This window comes from Mesoplodon mirus (assembly GCF_964341445.2).
Source record: "Mesoplodon mirus genome assembly, chromosome: 19".
NCBI classification, from domain to species: Eukaryota; Metazoa; Chordata; class Mammalia; order Artiodactyla; family Ziphiidae; genus Mesoplodon; species Mesoplodon mirus.
In genome coordinates, this window is record NC_138995.1 from 27567468 (window position 1) to 27587802 (window position 20335).

Consider the following 20335-nt stretch of genomic DNA (forward strand, 5'->3'; position numbering starts at 1 on the left):
TTGTTTCTTTTAACTTCTGGAACTCTGAGGTCAGCAAATCGTTGTCAAGGTCCCCAGCCATCCCCTACCCAGAACTGTCCCCCATACACCTATCAAGATAAGATGGCTCACCCTTCGACTTTCCCCAGGCCTATGAGAAAGGAGGGGGCAATTAGCCTTCAGAACCTTGAGATTGTGAGCAAATGGGTGCCGAGGCTTATGGGGTGAAAGTTCACCTTTGAGGCTAAAGGTGAACTTCTGATCTGAGTCCCTGTTATGGGTTGGAGCAGGATATGAACTGATGAACCCTCTCTGGTCTGGTTGCTGTGGCTGTGGCTGGAGCTGAAGCAGCAGAGAGTCACCTGGCTCCCCTTCCTGCCTCTGCCCAGAGCTGAAGCCTGAGGTAGAGCATCCTCTCACAGGGGCTGGTCACCCTCTTCCAGGAAGTCCCCCTGGCTTAAGGCCCAGCAGCCCCAGGTAGCCCCTACCTCCTTTACTCTGACCCTGTCCCTGCCTCTGCCCCCTCCAGAACAGCCATCTGCACTCACTGCACATGGTAGGTATTCGATACCTATGAATGAATGAATAAATGAATGGGCCTTGGGGGCCTACCTTTTGCTTGTCACCCTGACAAATCACCCTTAAGCTCTTACCAGCCTCTCCCTCATCTCATATGCCAGCTGGTTGGCCATGAGTTCTGTCTGCACTGCTCTTGAGAAAACTACCTCCTTTCCATGCATTCCTGCCCTTGTTTGCAGTCAGGCTGGCCCCTTGTGGCTCACACACTTCTCTCTTCTCCCAGGATTTCCCCAGCAGCTTCCACTCAGGCCTTGATCTTGGGCTCCTCTTCTCATCCCATCACAACTGTCGGCTCAGTATGTTCCCGGGTCTTTCTCTGGGTGATCCGTCTTTGATTCCACATTTCTAGAGAATTTATTCATTTACTCATTCAACAAATATCCACTGGGCATCTACTATGGCTAAGGCACTGTGCTAGGTACTGGGACCAGCAGGGAACAAGATAAAGTCCTTGGCTTCATGGCAGAAAGATGATTAAGGGGCAAACAATAAACAAACAGCAAATGCAAGATGCAATACGTGCTAAGAAGAAAAGAAAACAAGGGGATTGCATAGAGAATAACTGGGCGTTACTGACTCTGGACTGGTGGCCAGGGGAAGCCACTCTGAGGAGGGGACAGCTGAGCTGAGAGTCTAAGGATGAGGACGCAGCACGCACAGAGTTCAGGGAACAGCATTCTTTATTTTTTTTTAATTTAATTAATTTTTTTATACAGCAGGTTCTTATTAGTCATCCATTTTATACACATCAGTGTATACATGTCAGTCCCAATCTCCCAGTTCATCACACACCACCACCACCCGCCGGCGCTTTCCCCCCTTGGTGTCCATATGTTTGTTCTCTACATCTGTGTCTCAATTTCTGCCCTGCAAACCAGTTCATCTGTACCATTTTTCTTGAGGGGAACAGCATTCTAAGCAGAGAGAACAGCAAGTGCAAAGGCTCCGTGGCATGTTTAGGGAACAAGAAGGAAGCCTGTGTGGCTGGAGCAGAACTGAGCTGAGGGAGGTCATCAGGCCAGCACTGCAGGGCCTTGTCGGCCACAGTAAGGAGTTTGGATTCTGTTGTAAGCTTCATGGGAAGCCACTGGTGCTTTTTTTTTTGGCGGTACGCGGGCCTCTCACTGTTGTGGCCTCTCCCATTGCGGAGCACAGGCTCCGGACGCGCAGGCCCAGCGGCCATGGCTCACGGGCCCAGCCGCTCCGCGGCACATGGGATCTTCCCGGACCGGGGCACGAACCCGTGTCCCCTGCATCGGCAGGCGGACTCTCAACCACTGCGCCACCAGGGAGGCCCTACTGGTGCCTTTAGAGTCAGAAGGTGACGTGGTCTCCTTTTCGTGTTAAATCTCTCTGGCTCTTGCAGGTGGGTCAGAGGGAGGTCCTCCAGGGTCCTGCCTGTGCCCATTAGCATCCCTCCCTTGCCCTGCTTGGCTCCAGAACACACTGACTCACTGGGCATCCTGTGCCTCAGGCCTGGCCTCCCTCTCTCAAATCCCTTCCAGCCCCACTCTGTCCCTTGCAAGCTCTAAGGTGCTTCCATCACAGTGGCCACTCGCAGGCTCCAGGCCTCCCTGGATGTCCCTCCTGCAGAGACCAAGACTGGGGCTCTGGACTCAAGCAGATCTGGGATCAAGTCCTGGTGTGGCCACTCACCAGCAGAGTGTGGCCTTCCTCTGAGCCTCAGTTTCCTCCTCTGGAAAAGCGGGGCTACCAGTAGCACCGACTTCATGGGTACCTGTGTGGATTAATGGAAAAAGCTTGATGGTGCCTGGAGCCATGACTGGCACCTGGATAACGAGGCTGTATCTGTGTCTCACCCCTTCTCAGCCGGGAGCAATGGGATGAGGGATGAACGGTGCCATCTCATCTCTTGCCACAGCCCAGGCCCTGAGGCTCAGATGTGAGCTGTGAGGGCCTCATGGATTCTTGACCTGCTTTTTCTCTGCTATGTAACCACTCAAACAGCTGGCCTTGCTGCTGGCAGAGAATAGCCCTGGACAAGGGGCTGAAACCTGAGGAGGTGAATTTAAACCGCAGATTTACAATACCTTTTATGAGCTTGGCAGGTGTAGCCGAAGAGGGTGTTATCAGTAAACACAGCGCAGCCATTGATCACGCTGGGGAAATAGGCTCCACTGACTTGACAAAGCCCTGGAATGTTCCCGTTAGACCCCCATTTGGAGCCTACATCGTGGAGAGTGCTGGACCCATGTTTGAAAGACTGCCACTCTTTAGCTGTGTGACCTTGGTCAGGTTAATTAATGGAGTCTCTGTTTCCTTTGTAAACTGCAAACCAGCCCCCTCGAGATTGTGGTGGCAAGATGTGACAATGGCCAGGAGAAGCTTTGTGAACATTGAACCACTGGGCCCTGTGAGGAGGCGGTAATGAGGATGATGCTTGGGACAATATAGTGTGGGTTCTAGAATCAGACAGACAGGGTTCTGGTCCCGGCTGTGTGACTTCAGGCAAGTTGTTTAACCTCTCTGAACCTCAGTTTTGTTATCTGTAAGACAGAGATAAGAGCAGCACCAGGGTTGTTGGGAGGATTACTTGTGATACAGTAGGTTGAATAGTGTCTCCTACACACTCATGTCTATTTGGGACCTGTGAACGTGACCTTGTTTGGAAATAGGGTCTTTGCAGAGGCAATTGAGTAAGATGAGGTCATACTGGATTAGAGTGGGCCCTAATCCCATACAACTCTTGTCCTTATAAGAAGAAGAAAATTTGAACAGACACACAGAGAGGAGAACACGATGTGGAGACGGAGACAAAGATTGGAATAATCCATCTACAAGCCAAGGAACACCAAGGATGGCCAGCAACCACCCAAAGCTGGAAGAGGCAAAGGATTCTTCCCTAGAGCCTTCAGAGGGAATGTGCCTCTGCTGCTACCTTGAATTCTGACCTTTAGCTTCCAGAACTGGGAGAGGATAAACGTCTTTTGTTTAAACCTTCCAGTTTGTGGTAATTTATTATAGCAGCCACAGGAAACTAATACACGTGAAGATCCAGAAAAAGTGTCCAGTGTGGTCCCTGGCATGTACTAAGTGCTGCAGAAAGGTTAGACATTATTATTATTGTTATCATGCCTATAATTATCTTTCTTTTTTTTTTTTTTTTGGCTGCGCTGGGTCTTCGTTGCTGCCCGCAGGCTTTCTCTAGTTGCGGTGAGCCTGCTCTTCATTGCAGTGTGCGGGCTTCTCATTGTGGTGGCTTCTCTTGTTGCAGAGCATGGGCTCTAGGGCTTCAGTAGTTGTGGTGCTCGAGCTTAGTTGCGCCGCGGCATGTGGGATCTTCCCAGACCAGGAATTGAACCCGTGTCCCCTGCACTGACAGGCGGATTCTTAACCACTGAGCCACCAGGGAAGTCCCTATAATTATCTTTATTAATGGTTTAAAGTAGGTTGTCATGGCTACAGACTTGGTTGGGGGAAAGCCCTGCAGTCTCTCCACCTTAGACCTTGCTGGGGGTGAGGTCAGGTGGCTGGCCTCCTGGGAGTCACCTGGTGTGGCGACAGCCCAGGCCTGGTTTCCGGAGCCTGCCTCAGCAGATGGCTCATCAACCTGTCTGGCAACAACATTCCTCTGACCCTCGGGCAGCCGGCTGTCACTCCACAGCTCGTTGTGGTTTTGTAACTTGTAGACGAGGAATGTCAGTTGCGACTCACTTTGGCAGTTCTGAGCCCAGAGTTTCCCCTGTGTCAGTCAGATCGCTTGCCTTCTGCCCGGCTTCTGTTCAGCCACTGGAGGCGGGTCTTCTGAGGCCCTTCCTGGGCAGGAAGGCAGGGACACACAGGCCCCTGGGGTCCTTCAGACTCTCGAGGACAGATCTGACTTCACTTCCCACCCTCCTTGGGGGCCTGTCACAACTTCTGGGTCTGGGGCAAGCAGTGTCAATGTCGGGGTTTCAGGTCAGTGGGCAGTGGAGAGAAGTAGCCTCAGAATACCTGGTCTGGCACTTTCCTTGACTGACCACTTGATCTTTTAGGGCCTCGGTTTTCTCACCGATAGATGGGGATGTTTTGAGGATTTGAGGGGTGATAAGAAGTGGAGGTGCCCTCCCTCAAATGTGCCCCACCATGAATGACTGAGTAGCAGGTCGAACGCTGCGGGGTTTGACCACATCCTTTCCTGTTTATGTCCACTAATTTACATCAGGGCCGTGGAGGCCGCGAGGGGAAAAGGGACTAACCCAGCTGAAGTTCAAGGCTGTGAAAGCCTGTCTGCTGGGCAGGGGCAGCCCAGCTTAGTCCATTGTATGAATGGACGCTGGGTTGTCTGGGGCAGATCTCACCACAGGGCACAGACTTAATCCAGGCACCAAGCACTGCATGTGTGCCCAGGTTAGGCGGAGGCAAGGAAAGGAATCTGGGGTCTTGGAGGTATTGGTGGTATGTCAGAAGGACACTGTGGTGCCATGAACCCAGGCAACTTTGCCATGGGACAAGCATGGCTGGGCATAATTGAGACAGTAGATATTTCTCCCCTTCTCCCACGCCCTGAATGGAGTTTTTCTCGGGTGTGTGCCCCTCACTTTCATTGTCAGAGCCTATGTTTCCAACATCACGTGCAGCACCTTTTTAGGGCAACCCCCAGCCTCTCTGGTGATGGGGGCTAAGGTATCTGCATTGGTCTTGGAGGGAATCCTGGTCAGACAGTCAGGCCAGATGCTGATGTGGTCCCAGATCAGCTGGTGGGAATGATGGGCAAAGAACCTCGCAAGCAGCCCCTGGGGCTTCCAGGAAAAATTTGGAGCGAGGGTTCCTAGAAAACACTGGGGCAGTGGAGCTTGGAGCATGGACACACAGGGCACTCTGCACTTTTGGCCTTGAGCCGGCAGAGCCAACCCTGAAGCTATTCTGGTTACAAATATGCGCAAATTCTGCCACCAGCCAGACACCCAGGACCTCCAGAGCCTCAGTCACCATTTACCCAGGAGGCCTGTTCGCTGTGGGGCTCTGAGTATTGCAGGTCTGGTTTGGGCAGAGTCTGTTTCTGTGGGTAAAGATAGGGCTGATGGGAGAAGCAAAAGCAGGCCACCCCAGGTCCCCGGCCTCAACTCTCTGCCAGCATCGGGCTCCAGAGATGGTATCATCCCAGCCAGGACAAGGCTAGGCCTGAACAGTCTGGAGCGTCTGTACGGCCATGTTTCTGGAACTCTTTTCCTATCTAAGTCCCCTTCTATTTTTATCCACACTTGACTTAAACAAACAGGAGTTGAGTATCTGCTGCATGCTAGGCTTTGTGGCAGAAGAAAGAATAGCAATCATGATAATGGCAGTAATCCTAACAGTAATCTCTATCTGTAACAAAGGGTAATAATAATACCCACCTCCTAAGGTGCTATAAGGATTGAATGAGATCTTGCACATAATGTACTTAGTACATAGTGCCTGGCACATAGTAAGTGCACAGTAAATATTACCCAGAATAATAATAACTATTATAATTAGGGCAGCCATTTATGAGGATACAGAGGCTCAGAGAGGTTGAGTACCTTAACCAAGGTCACACAGCATGGGGGCCTGAATCAGGGAGCTCTAGGGTAATGGAGGAGACTGATAAGTCCCCTACAAGCTCCAATCGAGTGTACTAAGGGAAGAGCAGATGGTCCTGGGGGTACCAGGAAGGTCCCATGGAGGAGATGATATTTCTACTGGGCCTCACTAGGTGAATGGGCTGTCATCATGGGGGTAACAGCACGTGCAAGGGCAGGGAGGCACGGACACATGGTAAACTCAGGGAACAGAAGGAGGGTGCCTTGGGCGGAGCAGTGGGCGAGAGGGCTGGGCAGGTCAGCTGCAGGCAGATGGCAAAGAGCCTTGAATGCATGCTGAGGATTGACACGGGGTGACAAGGACCCCACCGGCTGTACCCTGGAGAGGCTGTATGGTACAGTGGTTCAAGACCTGGCCTCTGGAGGCAGCCTGCCTGGGGTCACATCCACAGAGTGGGACCAATAGCAGCATGTGTACCCCAGGGCCGGAGGAATAAGGCAGGAACCCTCAGCCTCGGGATATATCCCCTCAGCCTCTACCAGCTTGGCTGCCAGGCACGTGGGTTTGACCCCAGGGCTAGGACTCTCAGAGGCAGTCTCCAAGATGGAATTTCCTTTGTTCCCTTATGGCTGGGCCGTCCACTGCCATTTGCCCAAAGAGGTGGGCCTAAAGGGATGTGCCTGCGTGGACGGGGGTGGTTCATCTGGGAGGAGGTGCTTCCTGGGTTGTCTGCCTTTGGAGATTTAGACGGGGAAGCTGTGCCTCTAAGACCCCCTGGGAGTCTCCTCTTTCAGCAATAAGTTGCCCTAACAGCAGAAGTGGAATGAGCTCTTCACTCTTATTGGCCAATTTTGCTCTCATTCTGGGTCCCCTTGTGCCTGTGCACCGGGTTCGGGGTCAAGTCTGGGTCAACGTTGCCCCTGGGATGGCTGCATCTGCCTGCGACTACATTGGTGCCAGGCAGAATACAACTGTACCAGTTTGAGGGGCCCCCAGGAGCCGCAGGTGCTTCCTACGCACACTTTCTGGGGTGCCACAATGTTTTCAGGCCACCGACAGAGGCCCTGGCCAGCCCAGGCTCTCTGTTTCCTGGGCTTCCTTGATGGAGCCATGCCTCGCCCTGACCCTCAGGGTCTCCTCCTTGACACTAGCCCTCCTGTGGCCTCCATCCATCTTCTTGCCACCCTCCGCCGATCCCCCAACCCTCCAGGCCCACACCTGCTCTTTGATTCTTGACTCCTTCCGCCTCTGAGGTCAGAGGCTCCCATTACTTCTGGTTGGAATCTGGAGCCATCACCTGCCACTTAGGTGTCTCCATACATTCCTTTCTGAGGCTCGGGGTACTTGGAGGAGGGGTGACTGGGGAGGTGCTGGGTGTGAGGGCCCACTCCCAGGAGGCAAATCTCAAAGGCAGCTCTGGCCCAACCTCTGTACGGTCTTCCTTCCTCCGCCCCTCTCCCTTCCCTTTACTTCCTTCCTACCTTCTTTTCTTCCCTCCCTCCCTTCCTTCCTTCCTCTCTTAAACAGCTTTACTGAAATGTAATTAACAAACCGTACAATTCACTCACTTAAAGTGTACAATTCAACGGTTTTTAGTATAGTTGCAGAATTGTGCAACCATCCCCATAATCTAGTTTGAGAACATTTCATCACCCCCAAAAGAAACCCCATTAGCAGTCACTCCCCATTTTCCCCACCTCCCAGCCCCTGGCAACCACTCCTCTCCTTTCTTCTGCTGGCATTCATTTGTGAAGCAACTGTAAACAGTGAGGCCAGAGCCCCAGGTTCGCAGCTGGAATTACCCCTTCCTCCGGCCAGGACCTCAGGGAGCAGAACCTTAGAATCACACAGTCATCCCTTCCAACTTGCCCACTCCCTCCCTCATGGCTTTAGTACTGGAAAGTCGACCAGATCATCCTCCTTGTTTACCCAGGGAGGGACGTGAGACCCAGAGAGGGGAAGAAATCTGGTCACGCAGTGGTTGGGAACACAGCTCCTGGCCTGGAGTACCCGCCTTTCCCAACACTCCAAGCTGCCTTCCCCTGGCTGCCCCCAACTCATTCCTGGGCCTAGCCACTCTTAGAACGTAGTACCCCAGTTTTTCCATCTGTAAAATAGGAATTATAATACCCACCGCACATACTGTTGTGAGGATTAAATGAAATCCAAAGCAATCCTATACGTAGAGTTTAGCCCAGTCCCTCAGCAGAAGCAAGCTAAATCGAATTAACTTCCCACCCTGGCATTCCAGGCCCTGCACCTGCTGGTTGTTTGGGATGGGTGGCAGTCCTCCCCTTCCCCTGTGAAGATGATGATGTACGCCACTGAAACTACCAAGGTCCTAGTCACTTCTTCCCTGTCACCTGGAAGCTGGTGATGTCGTCAGGGCAGGTGGAAGGTTGAGACTTGTCGTGATGACTAATAACCCAGAACTGTGGGAGTCTGGTTAATCAGCAGTGTCAAACCTTCCCATGGCTGTTTGCAAACAAGGGCCACCCCCAGAGGCTGGGCAAGAGGCTGCCGCGGAACCTGGGTGAGATACGCTGGCAGTGCCAGGAGGCTGGCAGGGTATTCAGGGGCCGTGGCTGCAGTTCTTGGGAAAACACGGCTGCCCTCACCCGGCTGCTGCCTCTGTGCGCCCCCCTCCTGCCCCCCAAGAATGGAAAGCTGATTGCAGATGCCAGGGTCTCTTGAGGGATTTTCTTTGTAGAAATGGTTGATTGACTTCTTGCAAGAAGCAAGAATGCAGTTGCAGGCTGGTGTCGGAGCAGGGATAACCTTAGTAATGCTGGTGGCCGCCTGAGCAGAATCTTCCAGGGTTGTGGGATGTTCCAGAACCCACCTGGGAAAGTGGGGGTTCGAAGAGCAGGCAGGGAGGGGGTGCGCTGACTCAGTGCTCTCAGCCTGGCCCAGCCCAGCAGACAGAAACCCAGCAAAGGAACCAGACACTTCCCTCCCTGACAGCCATCACTCAGACTTTTTATATGGCTCATGCCTCACAGGGGAACCAGCCTGGGTGAGAATTCCAGATCCGAGAGAAAAACTGTAAATTAGTACGAAAAGTAGTTCTCGTCCAAAATGCTGCCAGCGACAGTGTAAAGTGTAAATTTGGTACAGCCCTTCTGATGGCAATCTGGCAACATGTTTAGAAAGTGTAAAAAAAAAAATGCTCAGACTATTCAGATTTTTATGAAATTAACAACCCCACTCTCCCCCCATCTCCCACCCTCTCCCCAGGGAATGAACAGGCTGCATGTGGGGAGATGTTGCAGCAATGCTATTTATAAATGTGAAAAAATGGGAGCTACTCACGTAATCTGATTCCATGGAACGGCCAGTTCAGTCGGGGCAGAGCTGTTCCGAGGAATATCATGCAGCCATTTAAAATGTTTATTCTTTTCAGTCATTTTTACAGAGTGCCGGGTGTGCCCCACACAGTGTAACCCCAAGGTCGGACGGGACCTGGGCCTCAGCCTCAGTCTGGAACCTGCAGTTCAGAAAAGAGCAGGCCCCAGTAGGAAAACGTAACTTGGAAAATGCTTGGCCTATGATTTAAAGTGAGAAAAAGGCAGGGTAGAAACTTGTATCCATGGTCTGCCTTCCACTATAACCGCAGCTGGTGCGCCAGGCTCTGGGTGTCACATGTTTGCTCTTATTTACTTCTCAAGACAGCCCAGTGAGTTAGGCACTGGGGCTACCCCCATTGACACAGGAGGAAACTGAGGCATGGAGGAAGTGACAGAGCCAAGGTTCCAACCCACGATCACCTGACCCCAAACCCACTTTTAACCACCACTCTATACAGTCTCCCCTTAATACAGAAATAATGTCTGTTCAAAGTCAAGTACCAGAAAGAACATCTGAGCCAATGAGAATAACTTAAGGTTGGTGGGATTTGGCGGAGAGGGGGGTGCTTTTTCCTCTCTTGATTTCTCCTGCCCTTGTGCAGGAAAAATAAAAATTAAAGTTAAAAAAAACACCTCAGCTACCTAGAATTTGCAGCAGAGGGGAAAAATGAATGGGGAAGTTGGAAAAAAAGTGGAAATGATGTTAATAATGCATGTCTTGGCTTAGAACAAGGAGAGAGAATGATTTAGAAGCAAGAAGAGAAGCCAGGGAGGGAGCTTTTGGGAGAGGGAGCCCAGGCTTCTGGATGATCCCAGGGAAGAGCTGACTCAGAGGGAGGGCAGCGGTGGCAGGGCTCATCTCCCATAGCCATCCTTCCTAAATCTTTTTATTACCTGATGCTTAATTACATTATCTCCTCGCTGTTTGCATTCCTCTCATTGTTTAGACGATGGGAAATGATAACGGAAACAAACACCCGTTTGCTTTCTACCCTGGAATGCTGCGGGCAGGGTCTCTCTGCCAAGTTCGTCATCAAGAGGCTTCAGGTGCCCCCTCACCTAAGAGCCGGGAAGTGCTGCTGGGCCCAATCTCCCTGCCAAATGCAGAGAGGCAGTCACTGTCTAGAGATTTTAGAGCAAGGTGTTTTTATTGAGGGGAGGGTTGCCTTGGTTTGGAAATGGGAGAACTGTTTCCCCAGTTAATACAGCTTTTGGAAAGAAGGCACCCTTGGACAGGGAGGGCACAGAAGCAGCAGGAAATGGAGAAGGGAGAGAAAGGTACCATTTGTTCAAATATCTATTGGGTACGGAGCGCCCGTAGGAGCTGAGTCCGTAGCACAGGAGAGAGACAGGATTTACAGTGCCTCCCGGGGTTGTCCAAGACCCAACCCCTTCACGTCCACTGAGGAGTGTGGCTTCCTCAGAGCTGGCAGGTGTGAGCCAAGGGCCAGCCCCCCGATATGCTCAGAGGTTGAGGGCCTGTGTCCTGCTGCCGGTGAGGAGTAAGATGCATGCTTGCAGGGCTGGGTGCAGAGCCCCACCCGTCCCTCCGGGATCTTCCCAGCTCTCTCTGTGCTGTCTATGGCGGGGTTATTTCAGGGCTACTGGAAAATGTGGCTTCAAAACAGTGGCTAATTGAGTCAGGATTACTTACTATGTGACTCAACTCCAGAAGGTATTCTCTGACTTCCAGAAACTGTTACCCAGGATCGTGCACAGATACCCTATTCACAGCTGCAGGGTGCTCCTTACCACATTGAAATAATTCCTTAAGGATCCTTTTACTTAACTTCCTTTTGATAAGACCTATCGTTAATTTACATGGGAAGAAAGTCTGTTTGGTTATGCTTAATGCACCCTGTTCTCTCCCTCGAAATTATAAGTGATCTAGCTATTTATTCAGCGAAAACTGATGGGATGCCAGGCACCTAGTGCCTGTAGGAGCTGAATCTGTAGCAGAGGCTTTACCTGTGATCAATCCAGGAAAGGACCCTGCCCTCAAGGAGATGATGTTGTAGACAGGAGAGGCCTTTATAATCCAGTGTGGGAGTTTCTGCAATGGGGTGAGCAGTCAGGGGACTGTGGTGTCTGGGAGGGTCAAGGAAGGTGACCTCTAAGCTTGAAGGACTTGAAGGACAGCAGGAGCCAGCCAGGTGAATGTGGGTAGAGGCCGGTGGGAGTGGGGTGAGGAGAGAGGCCTTCTGGGCAGGGAGAATGGCATTGCAAAGGCCTGGAGGTGATCGAATCTCAAGTCATTTAAACTGGAAAATCATGTAAATCTTAGGTGTGCTTTACTCGGGGGTGCTACGAGAATCGGATTAAACAGTCTGGCTTGTTATTGCCCCCTCTTTGCTGCCCTCTGTACAGAAGAACCCTCAGGCCCTTGGCTACCTCTCAGATGGATGCCTGAGAGTTAAGGGGTTTCAAGCCCTTTGAACAACAATGGTGTTGTCCCTCATGCCTCCCCTCAAGGGATGGGGTAGATGTAGATATGGGTCTGTAGTGTTCTGGCTACTGCATTCTTGTGGCCCTCCTGGGGACCCTTATGCCTCTGCCAGGAGGTAGGCAGGAGGTCAAGGTCAAGGCCAAAGGCTGAGTCCAAGAGTCCTCACTCATGAGTTCAGGACCTCAGTGTTGAGGTGGCCGAGTTTCTGGCAAATCCTTCACTATCCGTGTGGCCAGGGAGAATTGGCAGCCTCCATAACAAACCATCAGTGAAGTTTCTGGGATAGAAATGACCTTGAAGTCATTGGTATGTAGTTCCTGACATTGTGCAATCTTAAGTTCCAACAATCATGAAGCAAATTGGTTTTGCATTTCAAGGCAGAGTTTGCTGGAATTCGGAAAATGCTTCCTCACGTCTCAATTTTCTTTTTCCTTCACTGGTGCTTTGAATTTTTTTTTTAATTTATTTATTTAATTTGTTTATTTTTGGCTGCGTCGGGTCTTCGTTGCTAAGCGCAGGCTTTCTCTAGTTGTGGCGAGCGGGGGCTACTCTTCATTGCGGTGCATGAGCTTCTCATTGTGGTGACTTCTCTTGTTGCAGAGCAGGGCTCTAGGCGCGCAGGTTTTAGTAGTTGTAGCACGCAGGCTCAGTAGTTGCGCACGGGCGTAGTTGCTCTGCGGCATGTGGGATCTTCCTGAACCAGGGATTGAACCCATGTCCCCTGCATTGGCGGGTGTATTCTTAACCACTGTGCCACCAGGGAAGCCCCAAGGTGCTTTGAACTTAAACTCCGGCACCTATATACGTATAGTAGTGCTATGTGTTTGTGTATATGTATATATACACACACCTGCTGGGTTCATATCTCAGCGCTACCACCCACTGAGTTTGTGAATGAACTTTAGGAGGCTCAGTTTTCCCTCCTGAAAATGGAGGATATGACGGTACCCACCTCAAAGGGTGTTCGGGGTTACATGAGATCTTGTTTTTAAAGAGCTCAGTGCAGTGCCTGGCACAGTGATAGCTGTGGATAAATGGTCGCTATTATGTGCACAGAGGAAAAAAAACTGTACTAAAATGTTGGCAGCATTTATCTCAAGTGGGTGGGATTACGGTTACAATGAACATCTATTACTTTGGTAATCAGAGAAAAAGAACAATAAATGTTATTATTAATTTAAAAATCTGGCTTTGGCTTTGTTGCAAGGAACCTGCAGTTAATGTCAACGAACAGACCACAAGTAAGACATGGCCTCCGGTTCTATATCAGGACTTAAAGACAGACACTCCTACCCCACTGCCCTCCTCAATCAAATGCTAGGTCTGTAACAAAGGGAGATCCTTGGTCAGAAATCTAGAGAAAATTTGCCCTCATCCAACCTTGCGGTCCCCCTGACCAGTGCTGTCTGGAGGGCAGGCAGGGGGATTCAGAGAAGGTGCCTCTCAAATTATGGCCTGCTCTCCCATTGGGAGGATTATCTGGGGTTGTTAGCTAGAAATCTCTCTCTCCAGGGAACCATTCCAGAAGCATGACAGGCACCCTCTATTGGGCCTGCACTGGGACATCTCAGTGAGAAAATAAAACACACACGTACCCACTTGCAGTAGGGGGATTGTGAGTGTCCTGGTCTGGCATCCAGAACAATCTGAGGCCCAGAACCTTGGCTCTGTCTCTGGTTGAGATTCTTGACGGCCAGCCCAGCGCCTGCTCAGCAGCAAGAGACAGAACCACCTGGAGCTGCACGCCCCCCCTCCAGTCCCCTCCTTGCTCCTCCCAGGCCATCGGGCCGTTGTCCCCTGTTAAACAGGAAGAGGCACAGCGCGCCCCTCCCGGGATTGTCTGCGGGACCATCAGCCTGCACGGGGCTGGCTTCTGAGTTTCTTCTCTCTCTCCTCCTTCCGCACCCTGGAGGGGGAATATTGCTGCTGACACTGGAGTGAAATGCCGCCTCTGTTTGGGAGACAAAGAACAGAGTGGCTCCTCCGGGTCAGCTGGTTCTCCTTGGCCGACGGCTGCCTGGCCTCCCCAGGCTTCTTCTGGGGCATCCTATGAGGAGGGCCGTCTGTGGCTACACCAGGAGCTGCTGCCTGCTCCAGAGCGGCTGCATTCTGAATGTGTTTTCACTGGAATGCAAAGGAATATTTTACCTTAAAAAATCCCAACAGCTTCCCTGCTCTGCAAGACGTTTATCTATTGAGGGGGGTGCGAGAGGGGAATAGGGTGGCTGAGGAGCAGGGGGCAGCAGGTGGTGCCCTGGCTGGGCAGGCAACCTGGCCTGTGTATTCCTAATAGAGCTAGTGAGAAATGTGTGTGAAAACCCGTGTGCTAATGTGTGACAGTGCATGCCTGTGTGCACTAACTAGAGCGTGTGTGGAAGCGTGTACTGGGGTGTTAAAGCATGTATAGGCTGTAGTGTGACAAAGAGTCAGAGAGCGTGTGAGAACGTGTGTGAGCGTGTGCAAGTGGATGTGTGTACTCAGGCGCATGTGCAGCATTTGTGGGAAAGCATGGGGTTAAGTCTGAGCACCGTACAGGAATGTGAGTGCACGTGGAAAGTGTGTGAGAATGTGCAAGTGTGCACACGTACTAGCTAGATTGTGTAAGAGTGTGTGTGTAGTGTGCATGCTAGAAGGTCAAGAAGACGTGTACTAGAGGTTGTGAGAGTGTGTGAAGGGTAGCCAGGGAGCACTTGTAAGTATGCCTGTGAGTAGTAACTACCGTGTGTGAAAGTTTTGTAGTACTAGGCTTTGAGCGGGTGAGAACGAAAGTGTAAGTTTAAGTGCAAAAGAGCGGGGATGTGTGTGAGAACTGTGAATGTGTTCATGTGGACTCACTAGAGCATGTGTGCAAACACGCGTGAGAGCCACGTATACTGTGTACTGTATGTGAGCACGTAGAAGGTGCGTGTGCGCCAGGGGTGAGAGCCCACGTGTGCACGGGCGTCTGTGGGGCGTGGGGACACTCAACGGGAAGGTCTGAACAGACTGGGCGGCCCCACGTGCGAGTGTGAGTTTGTGCGTGTGCGCGCGCCACCCCCTCCCACCTGGGTCTGAGCCGGTTGCCATGGGAACGCGCCGCGGGCCGGAGTTAATCATTTCCTGTGGAAAGTGTGCGGGAGGGGCCAGACAGGGGCGGGAGCGGGGCGGGCCGAGGAGGCGACGGCGTGGAGCTGCCTCCCGCAGGAGGGCCGGGCCGAGCCCCGGGCGCTGCGGCGACGCAGGGATCCTGCCTCCACCAGGCCGGTGAGTCCGGGGCTCGGGCGGGCTGAGGACGGGCTAGGAGCTCGGGTTCCGCCCGGCCTATCGTTCAGGGTGCCGCGTCCTGGATCCCCCTGCCCGGCCCTGTTGGGGGGCGCAGGGAGGGCCGGGCCTCGGAGACCCGGCCCTGCGCTATCCAGCCCCCCACCCCCCTGCGCCGTCCAGCCTGAGCCGAGCAGGGCATGGGGGCGGCATGTCCCCTGGAATCCAAGCAGCCTCGGGACCCCCTTTCCGATTTCAATGGCCCGGGAAAGCCGGACACTGCCGGAGAACCGCGTGCACGTCAGCGCCGCCCCCTCCTCCCCTGGCAGAGGTCCCTGCATCCGCAGGGCTCCCCTGAAGGCTGCAGCTTCGGGCCCTGCCACCCCGTAGGTCCCCTGGGCAGTTCACTTTCCCCTTCGCAGGGCCGGGATGAGGTGGGCCAGCCCCCGGTTAGGAAGGAGGGCCTGGGCCGGTGCCGTCCTGGGCAGTGGGCGAAATTGAGCCTTTGACAGCGGTAGCCTGGGGCGGTTGGCAGAGGGGGGGCCCGGGGGCGCCGGGGGGGAGCGGGCCCAGCAGGAAGGGCGAGCCAGAAGCCACCTCCTTCAACCCTCTGTTGTGAGTTAGAGCAGAACTCTGGCGCAGTGAAGGGCCTGGTCCTGGCAGATTTTAAAGAGGAAGCTGCATATAAATTGGTACCATTTGCACCTCCGACCCCCCAACCACCCCCCAATACACACATCTGTCTCAAGGTTTGGGGTCGTGGCCACCCCTGGCCTTTCATCTTCTCTGGCTTTCTGTCTGCCTGAGGCTGAGTGAGCACATACGCTGGCCCAGGCTGTTCCTCATGCCCTTGATAAAAGTAACCCTCTCCTTGGCCAGAGAGTCATTTGCAAGGAATGCAGTCTCAGAATGGGGCCCTGTATTTGCAGTGACTGGATTTTAGGGACGCGGGGTCATGAGTTCTGCTGTCCTTATGGACACCAGGGAGCAGAGATTTTGAAATCTGGGTTGACCTGAGAAACCCAGGACGTGTGACTGTGCGGAGGGGAGGTCCAGCCCCTGTCCAACCTCCTTGACATTCTGCGCGCTCTCCCAGGGAGACCAAGCCTCCTGGGCAGCAGTCTCTGGGCAGTTGTCAAGTGTGTCCCCTAATCATGGCAGTATCCCTGGTCTGGGGCAAGGGGGCTGTAGCTCTACCACCCTGGCCTAAACCCAGAGAGGCAGGTGCTGGCTCTCCTGCAGCCAGCCCTCTGCATCCACCCACCACTGGATAGAGGTCACTGAAAAAATAAAATTTGGGTATTCTTTGTATATGCCAGTATTGTTCTGAACATTGTATATATGTATTGTCTAAACTTTACACCAACCCTATAAGGTAGAGTTCTCCCCATTTCACAGATGGAGATACTGAGGCACAGAGACAAAGTAATTCTCCCAGGGTCACACATCTAGTAAGTGGCACAGCCGGGTTCTGAACCACCTTTCGGTCATAACCACTCTACTCGTATGCCCCCATCACCTCGCCCCTTGACCTAGGTTTTTGAGTCTCCAGCCTTGGGCTGTTTGAAAGTCCTTGATACTTTTGACCTTCACACCCCTCAGGCTGCTAAATTCAGCTGCTTTTTCCTCTTCAGGATCTTGCACACACCCTTCCTTTTTCTTTCTGATATCTTCCTGACTGCCTCCCAACTTCCCTTACTGAAACCAATGAAATATTGTCTCCTTCTCTCCCTGCCCCCTCGGACTTAGCTGATCCCCTTTAAAAGTCTTCTCCCTCAACTGTGACATCGACCTTCAGCGTCCTCCGCCATCTCACCTTCCCAGCGGCTTGGCATGCAGGTGGAGCCTGTCTCACTCCCTCCTCATCCCTTGGGCAGCTGAGCCTCAGGGTTGCTTGTGCGCCCAGCTCCGTGCCAAGCAGCCTGGAGAAGGGGACATCAGTTTCCTCCTGGTTCCTTCCATTCCACACTGCTCCATCTCCATTTCCTCAGCGGAGCTGCCCACATATTGGATTAGCCTCCACCCCACCCTTTGACCAGCAGTCCTGCCCCCTCCCAGGGAGACTGCACCCAGGAGCCTCCTTCCTCCTCCAAGTTGTCTTCCTTAGTCCAGGAAGACAGCGACCATGACTCCCTAGTCAGGAGCCTGGCATTCTTCCAGGGCTCAGCTCTGCGAACATCAGTCACCAGATGTTCAGGCCACCCATCCTTGCACTCTTCTCTTGCGTCTCGATGCTTCAGTCATTCCTGTCCCTCTGTTGACCCAGCATGTGCAAATCTCTCCTGTGCTAAATACCACATCCTCTCCTTCCCATCCTAGCCAGCTTCTCCAAAGTGAAGGAAGTGGCAGCTTCCTCTAGCCCCTATCCCCCTTGGGCCTTCCCACATCTGCCCTCTGCCCTGCTCCACTGACCTTTCTTCCAGTTTGACCTCTCCGTGGCATGGTTCCCTGGGAACTGACCATCCTCTCCTTCCCACTCACTCTCCAGTCACCTCTGAGGACTCTGCACCTGCCTGGTGCTTCTGCCACCTCTGACCTTCCTTCTCCAGCTTTTCTTCCCACTTGGAGTGAGCTCCATCCTTCTTGGTTGCCTCTCATCTTGCACCACCTTTGGTGATTGCATTCTCACCTGTGCCACAGTGACCCCCGTCAGCCTCCCGGTTCTGTGTCTCCATCTCCAGCCCTGCTCTCTTCCAAGCTTAGGTTTGAGCTTTTGTGTGCATTCATTTCCGGGCATTCACCCAAAAGCCATCACCAGGTGTTTGGTGTGGATGTAGCTTCGCTCTAGGCTGGGTGCTGTGGGACCCATCCTGGGAAGCCATAGAGGGTCAGGGGAGATGGACACTGTTCAAACAGATATCTTTACTGCCTGGTAGAGAGCGGTCAGTGCAGTGAGGGATGAGGAAAGTGGCCTACAGCCCAGGTGGCGCCATTAGGAAGTCCTTGGGTGCCTCCAACTCCATTTTAAAACCAAAAGCAAACTCCGCATTGCCCCTCTGAGCTGACTTGGCTTCTTCTGTAAATGGCATTACTTGTTGTCTGAGTCTGGGACCACAGCTTGGTGTCACCTTAAATGCCCTCAGAGCTGCTTTGCACACAGTAGGTACTCAATAAAGACTTGTGCAGTAAATGAAGTGTGTTCTGTTCATTTGCTCTGTTCATAAGGGCCCCATGGGGCTTTCTACCCAGACCAGTGTTCCCCACATCCACCCCCATTCTCCATCCCACCTGGTGCCTCCCTGCATCCTGTTTTGATTGTGGAGGTTTGTTGAAGTTTTTACCTCCCTCCTGACAGGGAGATTTGAGGCCATGTCTCTCCTGATCAGAGAGGACCCCTGGCAGGTGCCTGGCACACAGCAGGTACTGGGTAAATAATTATTAAATGAGGAATGAATGAATCTTTGTATTTCAAATCCTAGCTCGGTGTCTGCCAGTTGTAGGTACAGTGTGAAGGCTAGTTGAATATAAGAATGAGCTGATTTTAAGAGAATTTGCTATATGTAAGCCTGACGTCACGGCCACCGTCAAGGCCCCTTCTGAATAGATTCATGGAGACGCTGTTGACTGGTGCTTCCTCCGTGTGGGGCTGTGACCTGTCTTTATGCTGCCAGGCTCCGAGTGGAGGGGCTGAGATGTGGGGTCTCCGCATTGTGCTGTAGACACACCTCATGGGCTCCCTGCCCAGTTCTGAGCCTCCCTTCTCCTTAACTAGTACCCTGAAATGGTGATAGGCTCTGTTTCAGCCCGTGAGCCCAGGGGCTCCTTGGGGGACATTCGGGTTGGGGCTCTGGGTAACAGGTGACCCAGTTCAGCGGATCCTTCCAGATGGTGGGCTCCGATCAGCCTGGGATGGGGGCGGAGGGTGCCGGCTAGCGGGCTTCAATCTCGCTTTCTTGCTCTCTCCGCAGGCTGCCCGACGCCCGGAGGAGGCTGCTGAGCCCCGCCGGGCCATGGTCCCGTCTCGCAGGACGTGGAACCTGGGAGCCACGCCCTCGCTGCGCGGCCTGTGGCGAGTGGGCCGGGCCGGGGAGCCCGAGCCGGGGATGGCTCGCCCCGCCCCAGCCAGCCCGGCCGCCCGCCCTTTCCCACACACCGGCCCGGGGAGGTTGAGAACTGGTGAGTCCGCATTTTTAAAATGCCTCTTTATTTCCTTTCCTTCCTCCAGATACCAGCGATGAGATCGGGGTTTCTGGCAAGTTCCTAGGCTCAGTCAGAGCTGTCAGGTAATTACAGGGTACCGGCAGCCCGCGAGCCGGGCGTGGAGTCAGGGCGTCAATTTCGCTGGGCGCTCCTGCCTCGCGCCCGTCTGTAAAGAGAAGCCGGGGACGCCGAGTTAAACGTTAACGAAGTCTGTAGCGCAGGGGGAGAACGCCGCGGATAGCCACGCGCTCCCTGGCCCGGCCAGGTGACTGTGGCTCTGCGATCCGCCTGTCCTCGGCGGCGGAGCGCTCGTGGTCTCGCTCCGGTTTCTGCCCGCAGCCGGTAAACAAGGTAGGTGAACTGCTGCCCGGTGCCCTGCGCGGAGCTGACACTTGATTCCGCCAGGGCTCGCCCGCGGTTGGCGAGGAGTGGACGGAGGCTGCTCCGGAGCGTGGCCTGGCAGGGAGTGGGTGCCATGCGCTCCTTTTAGGTGCCATCTAAGGTGGCCCCGACAGCAGGTGGGCAGTGAGGGAGTCCCCGAGTCTGGGCCCCCGCTGTGCCCCTGGGGGAGCTGTCAACAGCAGCTCTCCTTTCTGGGTCATGTCCCCTGGTGCCTCCAGCGTCAAGAAGTGGGCAGCTCCTCTGATTCCCGGTGGGAGCTAGATCGTCAGGACCAGGGAGCTGCCCCATGACTATCTGCCAGCCTTGGCTTGGGTAGGTTGTCCTGTAAATGTGGGGACAGGGGGATCTTCAGACAAGATGCCTTCAGGGGTTTGCTGTCTGACTGCTCCTGACCTACGGGGGGAGGGCTGTAGATTGCCAGCCTGTCTGAGCTGGCAGAGTCCCTCCAGGACATCGGGTCCAAGCCCCCCTCTATGTACAGAAGGGAAAACTGAGGCCCAGAGAGGGCACATAGCAAACTCCAGTTCCCTCTCTCTTATCACACTTGTGCCATAGGTGGCAGCCAGAGCACTGCCCTCTGAAGTCTCTCTGCAGGGGACAGTGAGGCTGGGGGTGACCCTGGAGGCCGCCAGGGAAAGCTTGGGCTTTTGGATCAGGTAACCCCAGTTGTCTGGAAGGGGCTGAAGATGGTCTCTAC

At 53.5% G+C, this 20335-nt stretch overlaps 1 protein-coding gene across 5 annotated transcripts in view; it reads left to right on the forward strand.

The window, feature by feature from the left end:
- The first annotated feature begins 15022 nt into the window (after positions 1-15022).
- Positions 15023-20335, forward strand: part of KIFC3 (kinesin family member C3) — a 35463-nt gene continuing 30150 nt past the window's right edge. For 4 of the 5 annotated variants that reach the window (XM_082605633.1, XM_082605631.1, XM_082605632.1 and 1 more), the window contains exons 1-2: positions 15023-15099; positions 19005-19212. In XM_082605633.1, coding sequence (XP_082461759.1) covers positions 19047-19212 — 166 coding nt within the window. In that variant the 5' untranslated portion in view covers positions 15023-15099; positions 19005-19046. Of the gene's footprint in view, positions 15100-19004; positions 19213-20335 lie in introns of those variants that run through there. The other variant, XM_082605635.1, reaches the window with a different exon arrangement.